We start from the raw sequence: 19,979 nt of genomic DNA, 5'->3' as shown, positions 1-19,979 counted from the left end.
TCAGCTGGGGGAGGAAAGGGGCAGCTGAGTGTCTCCTACCGAGCACGGATGGTGACAGGGAAGCGGGTGGCATCGGGCACGGTGCACTCCGTCTGCACGGATACAGCAAAGGTGGCCTCGCTCCTCCGGGGAGGGATGTGGTACCTCAGGATGGCCTGCCAGGACAGAAAGAAGCTGGATGGCAGAGAATTGCAGGGTTTTCTTTGCTGGAGAGTATTCTTGGCTAGACTCAGCTGTCTTGTATTGGTGTCGAGAAAACCACATGGCAGAAGCAGAGGTTCTGCTGGTAGTGCACTGCTCCTGGTGGATTTCTTGGAGGAGAAGAGCTGCTCTGGCTGGATGGAGATGATCCAGATTTCATTTGGGGAGTAGATGTTACCTTCCTGCTGGATCACAGTTACCCCAACCAGCCTTGAAGGCCAAATTCTTGCAAGTTACTACAGCACTTTGTTTTCACGGTTGGCTAAGTAGCAAGAGTAATAGTTGCCTCTTCGAGCCAGGTCTCATAAGCTCTTGGAGGTCTATTATTCACCCAAGATAGCTCAGCTACCTTTGGAGGCATAAAATTAGGAGGATGGCTTTTGTTGCAGTGTTGGAAACAAAAAGGTTTAATAAAAGGCAAAATAACAAACAGAGAAAAAACGAGCCAGATTCAAGAGGCTCTTGCTCCTGGTAAAACACCTCACAAAAGCAACTAGTTTCTTTGTTCACTTCTATTTCTAGTAAATTGTCCAGGCAGGACTTTTTGGCTTCTGTCCAATTGGCTTAAGTTTGAGGTGAAGTCCCCTAGGCCTATGAGGTGGCTTTTTCACCTAATCAAAGAGAGAAACTTCTGGGCTTCTTTCCTTTTTGAGGGGACAAGGGATAGTTTTGTCACTCTGTCAACAGGGGGCACATTCCTGGCTTTCAAGGCTTTTCACCAGACAGAATTTTTCTTCCTGGCTGGGCTTACCTGCAGGAAAAGACACCCATGGCCCTGCACACGCAGGGTATAATCTTGGGGAATGGCTGGCAGCTCCACTGTCTGAAGCAGGAGGCGATTGCTTTTGTCTACTCGGAAGTTTTGGCTGAACCCCTTGGAAGTGAGAGAAACCTGAAGATCAGGGCTATCCATGCTGAAGATGTTGGTTGCATACAGGGCTAGGGCTTCCAGAGCAGCAACTGTGTCCTGAGGAAAAATATCAGGAAAAGTGGGATTCCTGCTTCCTATGCATGCCCAGACCTTAGCCTTTTCCTCCCTCATACTGCAGCCATAGCACAATAAGGGTTGAGCCTTTCCCTTTGGCTTTTAGCATGGGATTATCCATAAATCCCAGGATCTGTAAAACCATACACCCTTTTTTAATTTATTAATTTTTCTTTTTTTACAATGGGCTGTTAGAATCCATTGCTCTCAAAAAACCAGCATCAAATCTGATGATGATGATGATAGCTCAAGGGGATTACCTGGGTTGAAGCAAAGCCTCCATATGGGTTTTGCTGCTTGGTGAGCCAAGACACAATCTTTGATGCCTTTTGGATTTCATCTGATGACAAACTTGACTTTGTAAGGTGAGCCATGAGGATACTAGATGTCAATTCCACATCAACAGATGGAGCCCGATACCAAGATAGGGAATCTTCTTCCTGTTTGGACTGTTGACTCCAGAATATTTGGTCATCTAGAGGTGGAGTGGGAACATTAATGGAGTGTGTAGCTGCATCTAGTGACCCTGGAATTTCTACTAGCCCCTGTATATAGGTACTAAACAAACATGTACATTGGACACAGTGCAGTTGGACAAGATACACGTGCATAGCTCCCTGTTTGCTCACCACACCCTGCTTTTCCCAGCAAAACCTTTGGCTTGCAGGCTGGGGAGGAGTTCCACTATATCCATTAAGCTTCCCTGGTTTGGGTGACTAGGAGGCCAGGACTGTGAGATCATCCATAGAGACAATGTGTCTCACAGTGTGGATATAACCTGGGACAGCTTGGCAAATTGAGGCTTGGATAGCCAAGCCTTGGACTCCCCACAAAGCTCTGGCAGTACCCGCCCCCCCTCTACTCCTTCCCTCCATTCCAGTGGTGGTTCAACCCAGGGATTTCCACACAGTTCTGTCAGTGGCCCTCCCTCCTGCCCCAGAGTCTGTGGTACCTGATATTGTGGCAGCCTTATCCAGTCTTTTGAGGATTTTCTGCCTGAGGGCCTTGTCCCCTGCCACTGCGAAGGCATTTGCAGCCAGTGCCAGGCTGTAGAGGTTGGGACTGCCAGTGTCAGCATGGACCAGGTCCCTTATACACTTCAGAGCTTTCCCCACAACTGGGTCCTAGGATACAATTGAAAGCACTCTCGTTACGGGCAGGGTGTTTGGAAAGGGACTGCAGATTTCACGTGTGCAGAAGAGGGTGTAAACCAAAGGCAGAGCCCAGGCACTGGCTGCGAGAGGCTGCGCACGCATCCCGCTCCTGCTGCTGATACTCACGGAGTGAGGCATCCCCGAGCGTATGAGAGCTATCACTATCACAGAGCTCAGCCCCAGGCCTTCCTCCACTGCACCCTGCAGACACCACAAAACACAGATGAGGCATGCTATGAGAAGGGAGAGGGCAAAGTTTTCCAGTGCCTTCTGGTCCCCTAGCAAATGCCAGCACAGGCAACAGTGCTGGCCCTATTCCTTCTCCTATGGAAGTGACATGAATGGTATCCACTTTTAAAGGTCCTGCTTACCAGAGCACTTCTCTGCCAGGGTTCTCCAATCTCCTCTGGGTAGCTGATTCCCTCCCTCTGCTGAGCACCCTCCCCTTTCTCCTCCCAAATGTAAGATTTTCAGTAGCAGATTTCAATGCCAGGAGGAAGTGATGTTCCCAGAACCCCGCTGCAAGGTGGCGAGTCTTAGCCCTTGAGATGGAGGTAGGGCGGGGCACTGTTTCAGTTCCCAAGTGCACATCATCAAATGCAAACCTTCATCATTCATAACTTGAAAAAGTGCCACAGTGACTAGGCAGCCCTGAGTGTCACCCAAGGGTGACTCTGGGCACTTCAGAGCCTTCCTCCTGCAAGAGTTCATTTGTTTTTGGCACCCAAACTGGACCAGAAAGTGAAGGAGCTCTGAAGTACCTTATGGACCACCACTGACACACATGTCATACCATCAGACCATTGTTGAAGAGCTTCCCCACACTCTTGAAGCAGCCAGATGGAGTCTGACTTTTAATCAGGGCACTGGCAGCATCCTTTATATTTTGTTCATCTATGTGGATGAAGTCCCGGGCTTGGCTGAAGGTCTTCAGGACAAGAGCAGTAAGCCTAGAGCCAAGGAAGGAAGGAGGATATAGAACTGAATTGTCACTCGATGCATGTCTCTAAGAGGAGACAGGAGTCTCTGTGTCTTCTGCTACATTCTCCCTGTAGAAATACCAGCAGGCCACAGTCCCTATGCAGATGGAGAACTGGAAGCAGTGCACATGAGCTCAAGAAGCTTGAGGTCAGAGCCATGTGCAGCAAGAGAGAAAAAATTCAATTCTTCAGACCTTCAGAGCTCCGCTAATTCCAACAGGGTGCTTTGCTGCCCTGGAGGGCTGACATTTAGTGAGCTCACTCAGACCCATTCACAATCCTGTTTGGGCAGCAAGCATTCTGAAAACCTGTAAAGAAGGTGCCTTTGCTGCCAAGTTTTCAGAATCAGTCTTGTTTGGGGTGCTCAAGAACAAACAATCTGAGAGGAGTACTTCAGGTTAGCTCATTGTCACATTTGACAGAGGTGTCCCAAAGACTAAGAGGAAGATTTTGTATATTTGTCAAAACAGAAAAACAGGGAAAATAGGGAAAGTGACGGCATATTGGGGAGTGTGAAACCTGGCATGACATAAACGTTATGGAGTAAGAGATGGATATTGCTCTGGTTTCAGCTAGAGTGGAGTTAATTTCTTCTCAGTAGCTGTTACAGTGCCATGTTTTGGATTTGGCATGAGGATGGTGTTGAGCGAACAGCTGTGTGGTGCTTAATATCCATCTGGGCTTAAGACACGACACCTTCCAAAAGGTCTCAGGAGCAATTTCTGTTCAAAACTCCACACCTTCAGACTGCCTCAGTTTCCCCAGACCAAAAACCAAGCCAGCTAAAGCCTGACCCGGCCAAACGTTTGCTCCTCAGTTATTGTTGCTTACCAAGTGTTTCCTGGCTCGCTTCCTTCACCAAAGGCACTGTATGAGCCGTCTGTGTGCTTGTACAGGAGCTGCTGCTGATATCCTGCAGGAAGAGGCTGGGGGTAGTGAAGATGCTGTGTGCCTGTCCTGTTCTCCAGGAGCCAACCTGCCCCACCAATCCTGCTGATCATTACAGAGAGCATTATCTCTGAGGAATTTAGCAGAGGGGTGCCATGAACTGTGTGTTCCGCTGACATGCACTAGCCTGATTTACACTGCTGCAATTACCATGATGCCAGGCAAGGGATGCTGCACAAATCCTGCTCAGCACCAGGCCTCTGCTGAGGCTCCTTCCACACAAGTACTGTGGTGGACACCACCAGCTTAACAAGCAGGAATTCACTCACCGCTTTCCAGGTAGCCAATGGCCTTCTGTTTGATTTCTGGAGTCAGCTGTCCTGTTTCTTCAAGGTATCGTGTGATAAAAACATTTGGGGCAAAATGAACCATGTTCTGCTCACCACAGCCACTGGACATCTGGAGAAGCTCTTCTATGTTGTCCAGTGCTGTTCCCATAATGTCACCTGGAGGACAGAACCACAGCTTTGGGAGCCGTGCACATTCTTGCACGTAAAACAATTCTGGTCTCACAGATTCTCCAGGTAATCTGCTAAGACTCAGTTCACCTCTGCCCATGTGATGTTTACAGACTGCAGGAACAGTGATTTGGTACTTGGCTGTCTTTCCCCTGGCTTGGTGAAATTATACATCCATCCAGTGCCACTTGTACAGGAGAGACAGGATACTGCTCTGGAAAACAGCATCACTCCTTGCTGTACATATTCCCTTTCATTACTTTGTTTGCTAAAGAAGACACAGTGGCACCAGAAGAGATGTGTCCTGCAGGGAAAAGTACTACTTCCCAAGACTCTTCTAAAAACTCACCTAAGAAAGAGATGTGGGCTCTCTCTGACCCAAGGACAGTGTTCTCTGGCATAGTGAAAGAGATTGTCTCTGAAGCTGAAGTTCCTGCAAACAGCAAAAACATCAGAACAACAGGCATGAGGAAGATGGCAGAGACACAGGTGTCCCCCAGGAGATGGTGTGAACAGGTCTGGGATCACCTCATCAGTTGGTGAAATCAGCATTCAAAAGAGAGGATCAGGTAGAGATCCAGCCACCCATGGGTGAGGGTCTATGATGTGGTTAGGCTGTGGCGTGATGTTGCCAGGAGCTTTTAGTACTGGGTAGGGCTGAATGGCTTTGCCTATCCATAAAAGCTCCAAGATCCCTGGCTTTCTGCTCCTTACACACTCCAGAGTGTCCTAGAGTTGTTCAAACACCACACTGCTTCCATTTGATCTCTTTGTTCTGTGCATAAGCACAGCCCCAGTAAGACAGTACTCTGCACCTACCTTCAGGGCACAGGAGTGAGGTGTGGGTCTTCTCCTCCAGCTGCCCCTCTGCCTGGTGGGGAAAAGGCTGGTCAGCTCAGAAGGGAGAGAGGTAAGATCAGAGAGCAGCTGTGCAGCACCCCACCTTTGTGCAAGCACCTTTTCCCTTTGCCTTGACAAAAGGCTTCATGCAGACAGCAGAGACATCCATGCCAACAGTGAAGTTGTACTGGGAAGCAGGTTTCTAAGCTGCTGCATGGCCTTTGACCCCACTGCCCTGCCAGCAAGCAGTTCTGACATTTCTGTCCCTTCCAGTGGAGGAGCTCCAGTCCAATCTACCCTTAGAATTGCTCCTTGACCAGTCTCCCTGAGAAATGTGCCCACCTCCCCAGCTGACTCTTCCTTCCCAGAGCCACTCACCAGGCTGTCTTGAGCCCAACCCAGCCCCAGCCTCTCCAGAACCCTGCAATGCAGCCTGACCTTCACCAGCAGGTGTTTAACCACTGTGTCCTTCCCTCCGGACTCTGGCACAACCGCTGTACGCTCCGTGCAAACATCTTCCTGCTCCACCACCTCAGCAGTGACAGTGAAATTCACCTTCCCTAAAAAGCAAAACATCAGGAGGCTGGTTGGCACATCTATGCCTACGCTTTAGTTTGCTCAGCCTTGGGCTGCTCACTCATGCTTTGCACAGAAGGCCAGTCTCCCTTCCAGCCCAGCTCTGGCTTCCTCAAGCAGCTCTGCCAGTGCTTCCCACCCCTGCCCCTTCCTTGATCCCTTACCTAATTTTGTAGCCTTCACATCCCAGGAAAATGTTTTTGCTGAATCGGGGCACAGGCAAAGAGTGAACCTGACATTTTCATGAAGAAACTCAAAATCACTGGAGTCCATTAGGCTAAGTTGGAGCTAGAGGTGAAACAAAAGGGATACAGAGCTGCTGCTGCTGCTGTGTTTTTCCATTCAGGTCCTTGATTCAAATAACAATCAATCCCACAAGTCAGGGGTAAGTAAGTATTTTGATGGCCTGTTGCAGTATCTGTGGGACACCAGCAGTGTCCCATGGACATGCAATCCACATTTGTGAGGTTTGGCTTCTGGGGAGGGATAAACAGGTCAGTGATGGCTCTGTGTGGAACTAAATGGAACGACTTCTTTGGTGTCCTTTGCCGAGTGCCTAAGCAGGCAGCCCCTCTGTTTGGTCTCTATTAGTAAAGGAGCTCCCACACATTCCTCTGCTCCAAAGCATCCTGGAGGGAGCCACTCACCGCCATGCACTGCTTCAGGTAGCTGAAGACTTTGACTTTCAGGGGAAATGACTCTCCCCGGAAAACAGAATAGGGCAAAGTGGGTTCCACAAAGAAGGGCTTGAAGCTCCGCAGGCTGGCGGTCTCTGAGATTCCCAAGCCATGGCTCTCCGAGGTGCAGAAGGTCATGGCTCTCCAGTCTGTGATACTGTCAGGTACTGTGACAGCTAGCTCAGCAGCCCCTGAATCACTGAGGAGAAAACAGAGTGGAAGAGGTTGTCCCCACCCTGGACAGATTTCTCTTGGGAAGACAAATGCAGAAATTCAGACTATGAAATGGAAGTGCACGTGAAGGCATGGGGATTCCTAGCAAGTAGGACAGAAGTATGGGAAGAATAGCAAATAGGTGGGCAAGGAATGACTTGAGAGGAAAATGCAACCCAAAATTTGATTCTGAGCAGTGCTGCACCTGAAATTCTTCTTTTGTGTGGGCACAGAGAGCTCACAGGGGTCTGTGTTATACACCCAGTCTATGCCATGGAGTATGGTGTGACATTCTCTATTGGGAAGGTGTGGAGACAATGGAACATGTCTCTTCTGAGGTGCATATTGGCAGAACAAAAGGTAACACACAGCTGGAATGTGGGAGATTCTGACCTGACATAAGGAAATACCATGAGGATGGTCAAACATGGAAATGCATTTTGAGGAGTCTCCATCCTTGGAGATACAGAGTGCTTTACTACAACTTGATCTAACAGGACCTGCCTTGTGTAGAATGTTGAGCTATGGATCTGTGGAGGCCTTTTACATCCTGCAAGAGTGTGTGATGTTAAATTCCTAGAATCATTTGGAAAATCTCAAGCAGAGACAGGAACTGAACGAAAACTCCATTGTCCTTATCCGCTTCTTCATACCTCCCTCCTTTACTTTGTGCACAGAAGGCAACAATGCCCTGTCTCTGCTCCTGCCCATTCCCTCTACTGTGTCTGGTAGAAAGTCTGTATGCCTGTGGAGCCACAGCCTGTAGTTACTCACTTGATGGGAAGCAGAGTCCAGATGAATGTCTCTGGGAACCAGGTACGTGCTGGCGCTGACTCGCTGCCCAGCTCGGTGTGCTCTGCCTCAGCAGCTTCAACCGCAGCATCTGCTTCTGAGTACAAGCTCTCCAGGTCTGCCAGCTCATCAAAAGCTGTTGGCAATACAAGCATTCGTTCAAAGGCAGAACAACTGTGAAACCAGGATAGAGTTCAGCCAGGAAAAGCTCAGTTCTCCTTCCCTCCCACTCCCAGCCCAAACTCCCTTGTCCTCTCCACTTATTGTCTTCCACAAGACTACCCAGGAGGCCAGGGGGATTCCAATGCGTGTGCTCCCCCCCATGAGACATTTTACCTGCTCACAGTTTTGCTCTCATTCCCTGCAGAAAAGCCTAGATACTCCCCAATGCCAATCTTGGTTCATTCTCTGGTTTCCAAAAAGACCTTTCCTAGTCTCACAAACAGATTTTCTTTCCTGAGACAGAAGCCCCATTTCCCTCCTTGACCCTATTATCTTCCTGCTCACCAGCTGAAGCTTCCAAACAGGTTCAAACCCTGCAGCCACCTCTCTGCCCCTCCAGTGCTCTGGACACACACTCCTGCCAGGGCTTCTCCCTTCTCCCTGTGGAGCACAGCTCCAGTACAGCCTCCCACTCATTCCTGTAAGCCATCCCCAGCTCCTAAGCACACTGCATGTTCAGCTGCCCATGTGCAGCCTATATGTTACCCGTGATCTCCAAAGAAACAGGAAAAATGGAGATGTACACATGTAGTCGTAGTCAAAAGTGGTCTGGGTGCGGCACTCAATTGGAGACTTGATTTTAAGGCTGGTTAAAAATGTTAGACCTGCATTCTGGAGGAAAGAAGGGGACAAAAGAAGGCATATTTCTGTGGAGGGGTTGGTGTGTCTGAGGGTCTGTCTCTTCCCCCTCCTCCCAGCATATCACAGCTACTCTGTGTTGTTTGCAGGTTGTGCACCTCAGCACAACCTGCAAATTTGTATCAGGCAAGAAAGCAGAACTGTCCTGCTCCCAAAGCCTGGTCCTCATGCCAAAGGACTGTGGGGATGACCACTTGCATGTGCATGCCTGTACACAAAGTCATTATTTTGGCACCACAGTTTGCTGCCCACCCTAACCCAGACTTTTCTTTATCCTTCACTGCCGTTCCTTTCTACTGTTCTTTCTCTCCTTTCCTTGGGCTCCCATTTTCTCTCAGGTGCTTTGCTTCTCTAACCTCCAGTTTTCTCTGACACAGGCTGACAATCCACACTGCTTCCAATCCATGGAAAGTTTAAAGGGGACCAGTGGGGAGCTGGGTTCTAGGAATCTGCCTGATCAATGGGAATTTATCATGCTGGGAGGACAGAGTGTTATTGATCTCTTAGTTCAGAAGCTTGGCAAATTCAGATTGTGAAGTTACCAGCATTTACAGGAAAGACAGTCTGTGAAGCTACCCAGTGCTGACCTGGGATACAAAAGGGGTCAGCTCTTATATTTCAGCCTTTCTGGAAATTAGATTTACCTTCAGAAGTTCATAAACATCTGGTTGGGACACTGCATAAGAGTATCTGTTGTACAGGAACGGTGACACCATTCCTGGTGAAGGGGTGGTCTTAGAGGCATGAGTAATTCCTGGGCTCTTGTGGATGGTGCAGTAGTCACTGTAGATATCTGTGAGGGTGCTGAGCTGCTCCTGAGCATAGCTGAACATATTATACACCTGTAGAGAGAGAATGAAAACAGTACAGATCAGTGTGAGAGGTGTGAAGATTTTCATTTCTATCCAGCGATTTCCTGTGACCTCAGAGGCCAAGCTCAGGTCCTGCCTGTCACAAAAACCCAGCCCCAAGGGGTTTTGAATTTTATGGAGAGCCTCCACAAATTTTGGATGCATAGCACCAGAGAAGAACATGAGCCCCTCTGGGGTATGGCTGCATAGCTGTGGCCACTTCTAGCTTAATAACTGTACCTGTGAACTGAATGCAAACACTAAGGACACCTTCCCTGCATGGGAGGAACATTGGACAGCTTCTTGTCTGACTGAAGACACATCCTGGATCCACCAAGACAGTGTAAAGAGGCAATTCAGGTGTCCTTAAACCAAGGTCTAGAGGAGAAAAGGAATCCTTCCACTGCCAGTACACCACTTAGGGCCCACTCTGGGAATGGAAGGACTGTCTGGTTCACGTGAGCTGGAACAAAGACATGGAGCCTACTCCATGCTTGCTTTTTTTTTTTTTTACATGACTTTTTTTCAGAGCACTGCCATGTATCAGTTCAGGAGATGGTTGTCTCTTGCCTTCTTCTTGCTACTATGGTAAAGCACTGTAAGTTTAACCAGGATGTGACTTCAGGCTGTAGCTAGGGATGACTACAGGTTATTGTAACAGAATACACCCTCTAGACACTGGAAATTTTGGCTGGTGTTTGATGTTGGCCCTCATTTTTTCTCATTAAGCCATGCCCTGGCCCCATTCAAGTGCTTGTTGGTATGTCCACTGTGCCTGATTAGCCAGCAAAGGTCAGCACAGGAGTGACTCACACTATCCCTGGACAGCTCAGCCTCTGGCCTCAGGAGGAGGACACTTTTGTCAACTGCACGGATGCTGCACAGGGAGCCTGGTGCAGCCTGCAAATGGACCTGGACAGTCGATCCTGGGAGAGCCACTGCTTCTGAGAAGCCAAGCTTCACCTGAAACAGCAGGAGAAAGAGGGACTGCAGACACTGAGAGACGAAGGAAAGGGGAAGCTGTGGTTATTGGATTCTGCTGCATATCTACTGCCAGTTTGCAGATCATTAGGGTGGCATCTCCAGCCTACCTGCCCCTCTGTATTTTGTGCACTGCTTACATGGTTCCTGAAGCAGCTGGAGACTTTCAGACGGGAGGTGTCAGCTGCCACTTGTCCCTCAGGGAAGGCAATGTAAACAAAGAGGGTAGCCATGGATGAAATCAGGTCAACGGGCAGAGTGATGTTGAAAGCCCCACTGTACTGACCTGAAGGAAGAAGGAAAAATTAAAAGAGCATGGCAAGGTGCAAGGAAGTCTTCAATCCAAGGATTACAGCAGCAATGTGCTCTTCCTCTGTAATACTTCTGTACAGATTCTTGCATAAAAACTATTCTGCCTTGCTTCTGGGGAGGCCACAGCTAGGCCAGGATGGAGGTTTTTATAGCAGTGACCTTGTATCATGACACACCTTGGCAACAGTGAGCACTTGGAAGAGAAATGAGTCTTTCCACTTGAGCCCAGAAAGACTCCATAAGTTACTTTGACATTTTCCTGCTTGGTAGATAAACTCTGACAGTTTCATCATTTGATCAGAAAAAAAAAAAAAAAGAAGGAAATTAAAAGACAGAAAAAAGATAGCATATTTCCTATAGGTTTTTGTGCCAGCTCTGTGATTTCCTATTAGTGTCAGATCTCTTTGTCTCCTCCATCTAGGCTGGAAAGACTTTCTCGTTGGATCCTTAATCTGTTCCTGGCAGTTAGATGCCCTTACCTGATGGTGGATCAAGAAGCACTGTTGTTTGGCCATGATGCACAAGGGACCCTCTGGCCATAACCTAAAGGGTAATGAACAGTACAAAGGGTTGAGAGTGCCTCTGCTCCACGTTTCTGGGCCAGCAAAGGGCCCTGTGCTGACACAGACCGGGCTCAGAGCTGAGCTCGCTGGCGCTGCCCACACTCACCAGGTGGTAGAAGTGTGCTCTGGCAGCCCGGTGGCCCAGCTCTGTGGCGAGTATGTGGTAGTGCACAGTGACCTGCTGCACATCCCCACAGGCTGGCACTGCCTGCAGGGGCTGGATCCTCACAGAGCTGCGGCTGGAGGAGTAGAAGGCCCTGAGTGGGAGCGATGCGGTGCCGTAAGAAACCTTCACATTCCGACCGTTCGTGTCCTCCGGCTGGGACTTTGCCTGTGGCACAGAAAAAAGTGTCTGAGGATTTCCTACAGCTCTTTATATACCAAAAGCAAGGCTGACTAAACAGTGGGCTCTGAACTATCCCAGCATAGGGTGTCTACTTCCACCTACACCAAGTCCAATCAGTCCTTTTCTGTGGAGCTTGGCATTTGCCTGCTGTCCCACACTCTGGGATAACTAGTGCTTAAACAGGAGCAGGGAGCTGTACACTGCTAGGGCTTTAGCTGAAGTCTCAAATTCTGCCATGCTGCTGCTACCCTGGGAGCAAGTCAGATCATTTGACTATGTAAAGTGGTTTATCAGCCCCTGGATCAAACCACTGAAACCTTTGCTTGTATCTGGTAGATTTGGGTAAAGTATTAGCATGGATCTACCCTTATAATGTATTTCAATTCTAATGATCTGCTTAGCTTCAGACTGGTTTGCAATAACTGGTTCCTAACCTGTAGTATAACTTTACTGCTGTTGTCCCATGCTGATGTCTCTAAGACGAAGGAGGCCATCCCAGTGTCATCTGTGAAGTAGGTCTTGGTCTGCTTCCTGCTCCCATAGGACACTGTAAGAATCACCTTCTTGTTCTGCAGGGGTGTCCCACTGGCACTTCTGAGTTCCAGCTGTAACAATGCAGAGAACAGTCAGAGAGTTGGAGGCCTCAGGATTGAAAATCCACCTCCCAGTGGAAGTCCCAGTCCCCCTCTCTGCAAAGGGACTCTCAGTGTCAATTTTGACCTCTCCAACCTTTCCCCATTTATGCAGCAGACATCTCATCTGGCAAAGCCACAGATCCTGCAGTCATACGTTTGGATAACCTCTTGGTAGATATGTCAAAGGAGGGACTGGGACAGAGGATTGTGCTGGCAGCTTTGGGCAGCTCAGAACAAGGGGACCCCTGTGCACTTCTGTGCCTACCACCTGCTTAGGCCCAGCCACTGGGCTTTCCATGTTTCTTCTCTTTTCACTCACATTTCCATAGTAGGGAGCTCCTTGCTGGTAGTAGTAGCTTGTCCCCCAGAACTGAAGGGTTGTGATATCAAAAGTGACCTTGCAGTTTTCAGTGGTGTTGAACTCCACTCCTGGGAAAGACAGGAGGCACATGCAGGTGAGTAGAGTGTCTAAGCAGGCATCAAGATTGGATAAACTCATTAAGGGGCGGACTATCACTCATAGGGCACTGCAGTTTCTCCATGCAGCTTCAGGAATCATTTAACACACATGCACTCAGCTATAGTGCCTCCTACACTCTGACATGACAGAATGACAGCAGTCTGTCTGTAAGTCTCTGTCAGACTTCTCAAACACCCTTTCCCACTTTAAGATGGTCCAACTCATAATTGTCCTCTTCCATTCTCCTTCCCTCCTCCCAGCAGTCACTAGAAGGCAGCATTTTACCTTGCCTTTCCCATGTCAGTTCTCAGCCTGATGTCTCCTCCTGTGTGCCCATCTGAAATTACTGCAGTTGTTTGCTAAGTGAATGTGTGTCACTGCTTCTGGCAAGGGGCCATGAAACATTTTCTTTGCAGGAAGAAAAGGAAGGCTTTGCAAAATCTTGTGAGAGTGGGAACCTTATAAGAAACCTTATCTCCCTATCTGGGATGGAGAGATAAATCTAATGAGGAGCTAAAACAGTACACAGTCAGAGCCTTGGTTATGTCTAGTTGCTCTGAATAACATCTCATTCCAATGGACTGTCCTAAAATATGGTTTAAAACCAAGAGAACCTGTCCTGGCCCACCTCTGTACACACTTTTAATTTGATGAGAAGACAAGAGAAAGCATCTCTTGCCCATCTCTGTCAAAACAAAATGACTGCCAGAGCAGGCATCAAGACTGGATGAACTCAATTGTCTTAGAGATAAAAACCCAAAGACAAGTACATTTTATGAGTGTAAAATAGAAGATTTTCCACAAAGTGTAGTATCAGTTTTTTTCTACCTGTTCCACTTTCTTTCAGAAAAGCCTCAGCCTCCAGATTGAAATCATAATTATCACCATGCTTCCGGTGGAAAATCTTAGTATTCACTAGAATGGAAAAGCAGCCGTCCTCATTTGTCTGGGAATATGAAATTGTATTTGTTAACCAATCATGAAGGCAAAAAGAGTGTTCTGTCCCTTTGCCCTCTCCCCTCCCTTTTGCAGGAGTGGTGGGTGCTCCCGTGCTCACCTCGCCGCTGTAGTCCTTGCAGATACTGCGCTTGGCTTTGGAAGACCTGCGGTTATAGCGGATGTGTTTGCGGCACACCACGGCCTTCACGCTGCCCTGCACTGCCTTCCCATAGCTGTACCTGGCAAAGGGAACACAGAGGGCTTACACTCACCCAGAAACACTGGCTCAGGGGTGAGGAATGTCAGCTTTACCCTGTGGTTTGCAGCCATACAGCCCAGCTAAGCCTGCAGCGTATTCAAGGGTCATCGGCTCAGCAGAGGAGGCCAAGAAGTACAAATGGCCTCATCAGATTGAGGCAGAAGGCACTGGTGGGTGAGTTCTCTCCAAGTCAACACCAGCCCCACCAGGCAGGGCTAGGGGACACTGTGTTGGCCACAAGCTCAGCCATTATTCCTACAACCCTGTCACTAACAAATACAGCAGATGTGCTGTATTGTAGGGCACATGCTGCATTGAGGGAATGCACTGTCACTTTCAGACTCACAGAGAAAGTAGGGAGAGACAATATGGAGAAAGGTGAGAGTCAAGGAGGATTGCTTGGCAAAGGATGACAGGGTACCAACTCTTGGGGTGGGGGTAGGGTTGGCAGAGACCATTTGGAGCTCAGTTATTGATGGCTGTGCATTTTCCAAACCAGTAAAAATGCACCTTCTGCCACGATAAGTCAGCTCACATGCCACAGACGTGGAGAGGGAAGTTTTCCTCTAGGATGGTGACCACCTGAGGCATCTGGATGGAGACACTGAACTTGGGCAGCACTGTGTGAAAGCAAGAGAAAGATAATTCAGTGAGAATAGAAAGACTTAATTTGCTCCAATCCTTCCAAAGTGGCTGCTTACAGAAAATAAAATCTCTCCTTTTGTTCCAGCACACGGCCTGGCAGGAATATACCAACAGCCCAGTTAGAAGAATGGGACAGCAGCAGGCAGCTTGAGTCTCCTCCCCAGAGCACAGCTGTGGGACAGTGTCTCAGTCCCATCCTCAGGACATGGGGGAGGAGAACGCCAGTGGGCCTGGGTGAAGGTCAGCGATTACACCTCTGGGCAGGCAGTTGTACTTCCCAGGAGACAGCCCAACCAGCACAGCTGTTCACACCTGCATGGCCCATCCAGCTCTGCGTGAGGGGGTGGGGCTGGAGGCTGGCAAAACACCTTTCTCTGCTGCCACCAGCTTCCTGAGACTCTTACCATACTCCTCCACCCTGAAGGTGCGTGTGAGGCCAGGCACTCTGATGGTGTACTCTCCAAGCGGTGCTCCTGCAGCCAGCGGGAAGGACAGATCCACAATGCCTCCCACAGGTGCAACATCCAGCCACTGTGCAATTCGGTTCCCCTTGGGGTCCTGCACAGGTGGAGCAGAGACTAGTTATTTTCCGGTGCAAAAAGACTCTTTTGCAGGATGTCCAAGATACCAGGGCATGGTTTGACCACATATTCTCTTGTCCTGAGAGCCCAAGTCTATGGCACAGCTACAGTCCTCAGGTGAATCCAAGCTCAAAGAGGAAAGGACTTTCCTCCCTGTCTCGTTGCCAAAGTAAATCTATCATATCCTTGTTCCCTGATGGCACTGCCATCTCTGACTGCTGCAAAGCTGTTGTTTACTGCCTGCCTGTCTCACTAAGAGAAAGAAGTGGTCTTTCTTGGAGATCTCTGTGGTCACCTGAGCTGGCACCGCCCACAAGATCATGGTAGAGACATTCTGCCTAAGGCACAAGCTGCTGGGGAGTGATGTCTTGAATCCCCAGGAAGGAATGGGGTCCAGGACTCCATGCAGGGGAGCCATTGAGGCCCAGTCATGAAGGACAGTGCTCTCCCAGTGCTGGTTCTGGGAGGGCAGGGTGCAGAACTCCAGGTACAGCCACACTGCCCAGCCAGTAGGAGCTTTGTGATGAGTTGATGGGATTGCTCCCATTCATCCTGAGGTAAATGACTTTCTGCACTGATATTTCCCAACCACCATCTCCAAACCTGTGTCCTCCCCAAGGTGAGAAGAGTTCATCACTTACAATAAAGTAGGAGCTTTACCTTCAGTTCTACCAGGCGTTGCTGTGGGGAGGAAAAAACAGTCACTGGTGGGATGCTTTCAGATAAGTTACCATCCACCTCCCTGGTATTTTTTAATTCCCCCAACCTTTCATCAGTTTTCTCTAAGCAATTCCCAGGGACTGCCCATAACCCAACATCATGAGCAGTTCCTATCTTGCAGGTGGTGCCCAACACTGTTTGTAAGCACCAAAAGCAATTTTGAGACCAGCTGTACACATATCTCCTGGCTGGGCCAATTACTGATCTAGAAGACATGCAGGCAGCTCATAACATTTCCAGACTTCAGGCATCTTCCCTCTTGACTTACTGTTTCACTGCTGGCAATGAAGTTCTGATCCAAGGTAACAATCCGCAACTTGACTGCAAAGCAAAAGGAAAACAGGACTGGCTGAAATGAAATCAAGGCTCTCAATAGTAAATAAGAAGAATACATGGCTAAGAAAGATGTGCACATGTGCTCTACTGAGAGGGTGTGGGCAGAAGATAGAGCCACTCCTAGGCCTATGTCCAAAGCCCTGCTAGGAGCTGGCAGCCTGCTAGAAAAAAAAGTGTGAGGAGAGGCAGTGTGGGGCTTTCTGGGAAGGCTGGCTGTGCTGGTGGGAAAGAGCATTTTTCTGGACAGTGGGTCTGTGGTGGGCCACTCAGTCTTTCCTGCAGTGAAGGCCATCCCAGTGGAAAGTGTGGAGAGGCATGGGGCAAACAGCTGAACCCTGTGGTGATCCGAGCTGTGCAAGGGCAGTGGTGGGACCTGCAGGTGTGCAATCCTCACCTGAGGAAGTCTGTGGGGAAGAGAGGGATTGAGAGCCCTGACAGACAGACATGGCTTTGACTGGAGCAACCATGAGTATAACACTGTGGCTTCTAAATCTTTTCTCACACACCAAGGAAAACACACAAGCCCTGTTCACAGTGGCATACGGCACGCTGACACAGGAGAGAGATATTCCCAAACCCCTCAAAGCCTAGAAAGAAGCCTGTGGCCCATCTCCCTTCCTGAGCAGGTCCTGCTCAGAGGACTAGAGAGTATCCCACATTTTGTGGCCTGAGGACCACTCTGTCTCTCACAAGACATGGTATTCTGTCCATACCAATCTGTCCAGGTTTGTACACAGGTTTGTCTGTCTGGATAAAAGTCTTCTTGTCTGCATGCTTGATTAGGACTTTCTGTTTCTTCTGGAACTCTGAGTTGGCTTCCACGACTGTGATAACAACAAAAGCCACTTCCTCAGGGTTTCCAACAGGAGGAGGGACCTGCAGGTATGGTTATAACCATCATTCAGAATGGATCCCATTCACTGATCCCGATGTTTCTGGAATAACAATTATGATATAACTTTTGGGTTGCTCTAGTTCTTCTTGCCTGGAAAGAACATTTCTAGATGGGTAAAATATTAGTGGGGCTACATAGCAGAAAGGACACTGACAGACCTACGCAGGCTGAAGCAGAAGATTCACTGGCCAATTAAGATGTCCTCATGGGAAGGCACAACTCTTTGCATTCCTGCCCAGCAAGAGCAGAACTCATGCCATATCCACCCTAGCTGAGAGACCTAGAAATTATCTTCCTCACCTGGAAGCTTGTGCAATGGAAGAAGGGGAGCTGAGAGATGGACTGAGAGATCAGGGTCTCATTCCCAGCTCTGCTTTGCAAGGTGACCGACACATGGATTGGGACTGCTTGCTCTCTGCTGAGCTGGAGACACACTGTCTCTGAGAAGGGGTAGTAGAGCTGAGATGGTACTGCCACAGCATAGTTTCTGTTGGGGAAAAAAAAAAAAGAGAAGAGAGAGGAGAGAGAGGAGAGAGAGGAGAGAGAGGAGAGAGAGGAGAGAGAGGAGAGAGAGGAGAGAGGTTAAACTGACTTTCTAAAAGAGCAGGTTTTGACCTATATTTAGGTACTTCCTAACAGACTTCTGGCCTCTTCACCCCACTGTCATGACACCAGTGGGACATGACACTGTTCTCATCTACGGGTACTGCAGACATTGCCAGTGAGGCAGTGCTACGTGCTATATGCTGCATGCACATATAAAATTATAAAGTCACTGCCTTACAAACTGAAAGTGAAAATAAGGTGAAGAGACCTCCCCACGTCACCCAAGGGATCAGCACCAGCTTGGCTTTCTTGCAGGTCTCCCAAGTCTTCAATGTTTTCACTGAACCACACTACATTACCACCATCAGTTTTTTTGGCTGTTTTTCCCACTGTTCTTGGGCTCAGAAACAAATGCCCTCTGCGAGGAACCTGGTGTCCCAGACACAGAAACCCAGCTTCATGTCCCAGACACAGAAACTCATGAGCACCTTCACTTCAGCTCCTGACACTCTTGTCCTCTTTGCACTCTACTTGCTCTACCACCCCTGCATCTACTCTGAGCTGTGACCATTACACCAGAAAGCTGTTCACAGTTTGTTTGTTTCCATCTTTTACTGTACTGTAGCACCTAGGACCAACAAAAAGCCAACATTCAAGCAGATTTCAAAATTCTTATCACTGACTCCTCCCACTCACTGCCTCTGGACAGGCTCAGCCAGCAGCATGTTTTGCAGGAAGCAGAGGACAGGGCCTGGAAAGATCAGAAAAGCAGGAGGAAGGGAGATGACCTGCTGGCAGTTCTCAGTCTGAGCTCAGCACGCTGGTGAGAAGGAGTCAAAGTCCTGCTGGCCAGGAGCCTTTGACTGCTGTCACACTTGAGTGCTGCCAAGCTGCCTTGAGGATCTCAAAACACATAAAAACAACATTTTGTTTTTCCTACTTGAGCTGACTCATGGCACCTCCCTCTTGCCGATTGTGCCAAAGGATGGGACAAGCACTAAAAATTCACTGCTTGAAACCTCCCATACCCCTCCTTGCTTTTAATGATCTTTTACTCTGGAACATTTTCTTACACCCCTTTAACATTTCATCCTTGCCTTTGCCTTCTGAGCTATAAAAGTAAGAAAGAACATCTCTGGGTCTGTCATCCAAGGGTCCCAAGATCCAAGCTGGATCACAAATCTATGAAAATAATTGGAATACAGGCAGGACAGCAGACAACCTATTGAAGGAAGTGGTATTTCCATAAAGCAAAGCTTCATGCTGAGGGTAACAGTGGCAAGCAGACAGCAGTAAAGCACATCCTTTGTGTGGGAGCTGGTCAGCCTATGGAACGTGTCCTAGAGGAAGTACTCCCATTGGAGAAGGTTTTTAAAACTAGGCTTGTGCACACCACACCACATGCAGCAGGAGGGAACCCAGCTACAACCCACTGCTGTATTTTTCACTGTAACATCTACTGCTCAAGCACAGTCATGCTTCTGTTTGCACTTGTGCCATGGCCGCAAAAGCAAACGCCTTCAAAAAAAAGCCAGAACGAGTTCACAAGCCAGGACATCACAGCAGTGTCTGCTGGAACAGGAGCTGCATTCCTGACAAAGTATAGGAAGAGAAGCTGTGCTGGGAATTGTCCAGACAGAGGTCTGTGAAAAGGCATGGTGGGAGCAGATGGCCAGCCAAGCCTGAACAAACACACTGCTGTACCAAGAGCGTCCCTACCAGATACTTGGGCTCATGTTTGCTCACTTTGTAAAGACACTCAGCTTTGCTGGCTAAACTATTAAATGGTGACCTATGTCTCTGGGAAGAAAGGCTTAGCCCAAAGGAAACATATTCTGGAACACAGTAGGAGATGTGAGATATTGGAAGGCCAGAATTAAGCACATGCAGAAAGCTGGCAGAGTCTTTCTGCCTGAGTCCTTGCTGAAATACATGGTCTACATCAAAGGCACTAAAGGAAGAGCCAATTAGCAGGGGGGATGTGGGGAAAGGGCACATGGAAATCAAGCAAAACCTCGGGAACGTGAGAAATTATGCCTCTCCAGAAAAACACTGCTCACCTTAAGACTTCTGTCCCATTTCTGTCATCTATTGCCACCCCCACCAGGATCCCTCACAGACCAAAGCACATTTGCAAAGCAGTGATGTTCTTACAGCATTGCAGGCATTCCAGCTGTGCTAGGCAGGAGAAGGATGCAGCCCCACAGGAAAATGATCCTCCACAT

At 48.7% G+C, this 19,979-nt stretch overlaps 1 protein-coding gene across 1 annotated transcript in view; it reads right to left on the bottom strand.

Annotated features, from left to right (window-relative positions):
• The window catches only part of LOC129132189 (alpha-2-macroglobulin-like protein 1), a 24,256-nt gene extending 4,277 nt beyond the window's left edge, over positions 1 to 19,979 (bottom strand). The window contains exons 1-31 of the mRNA XM_054651222.2: positions 19,909 to 19,979; positions 17,509 to 17,695; positions 17,027 to 17,189; positions 16,246 to 16,298; positions 15,918 to 15,938; positions 15,081 to 15,234; positions 14,567 to 14,651; positions 13,891 to 14,011; positions 13,662 to 13,779; positions 12,693 to 12,802; positions 12,173 to 12,343; positions 11,499 to 11,723; positions 11,309 to 11,372; positions 10,658 to 10,803; positions 10,350 to 10,499; positions 9,330 to 9,527; positions 8,571 to 8,658; positions 7,807 to 7,960; positions 6,790 to 7,018; positions 6,307 to 6,430; positions 6,005 to 6,126; positions 5,546 to 5,597; positions 5,076 to 5,159; positions 4,538 to 4,714; positions 4,152 to 4,233; positions 3,134 to 3,290; positions 2,467 to 2,541; positions 2,139 to 2,310; positions 1,447 to 1,661; positions 953 to 1,168; positions 40 to 155 (exon numbers count right to left, since the gene is read on the bottom strand). Coding sequence (XP_054507197.2) covers positions 40 to 155; positions 953 to 1,168; positions 1,447 to 1,661; positions 2,139 to 2,310; positions 2,467 to 2,541; positions 3,134 to 3,290; positions 4,152 to 4,233; positions 4,538 to 4,714; positions 5,076 to 5,159; positions 5,546 to 5,597; positions 6,005 to 6,126; positions 6,307 to 6,430; positions 6,790 to 7,018; positions 7,807 to 7,960; positions 8,571 to 8,658; positions 9,330 to 9,527; positions 10,350 to 10,499; positions 10,658 to 10,803; positions 11,309 to 11,372; positions 11,499 to 11,723; positions 12,173 to 12,343; positions 12,693 to 12,802; positions 13,662 to 13,779; positions 13,891 to 14,011; positions 14,567 to 14,651; positions 15,081 to 15,234; positions 15,918 to 15,938; positions 16,246 to 16,298; positions 17,027 to 17,189; positions 17,509 to 17,695; positions 19,909 to 19,979 — 4,100 coding nt within the window. The remainder of the gene's footprint in view (positions 1 to 39; positions 156 to 952; positions 1,169 to 1,446; positions 1,662 to 2,138; positions 2,311 to 2,466; positions 2,542 to 3,133; positions 3,291 to 4,151; positions 4,234 to 4,537; positions 4,715 to 5,075; positions 5,160 to 5,545; positions 5,598 to 6,004; positions 6,127 to 6,306; positions 6,431 to 6,789; positions 7,019 to 7,806; positions 7,961 to 8,570; positions 8,659 to 9,329; positions 9,528 to 10,349; positions 10,500 to 10,657; positions 10,804 to 11,308; positions 11,373 to 11,498; positions 11,724 to 12,172; positions 12,344 to 12,692; positions 12,803 to 13,661; positions 13,780 to 13,890; positions 14,012 to 14,566; positions 14,652 to 15,080; positions 15,235 to 15,917; positions 15,939 to 16,245; positions 16,299 to 17,026; positions 17,190 to 17,508; positions 17,696 to 19,908) is intronic.

Source organism: Agelaius phoeniceus, chromosome 2 (genome assembly GCF_051311805.1).
Source record: "Agelaius phoeniceus isolate bAgePho1 chromosome 2, bAgePho1.hap1, whole genome shotgun sequence".
NCBI lineage: Eukaryota > Metazoa > Chordata > Aves > Passeriformes > Icteridae > Agelaius > Agelaius phoeniceus.
The sequence above is the reverse complement of the archived record's forward strand: the minus strand, read 5'-3'. Positions and strand labels throughout refer to the sequence as shown.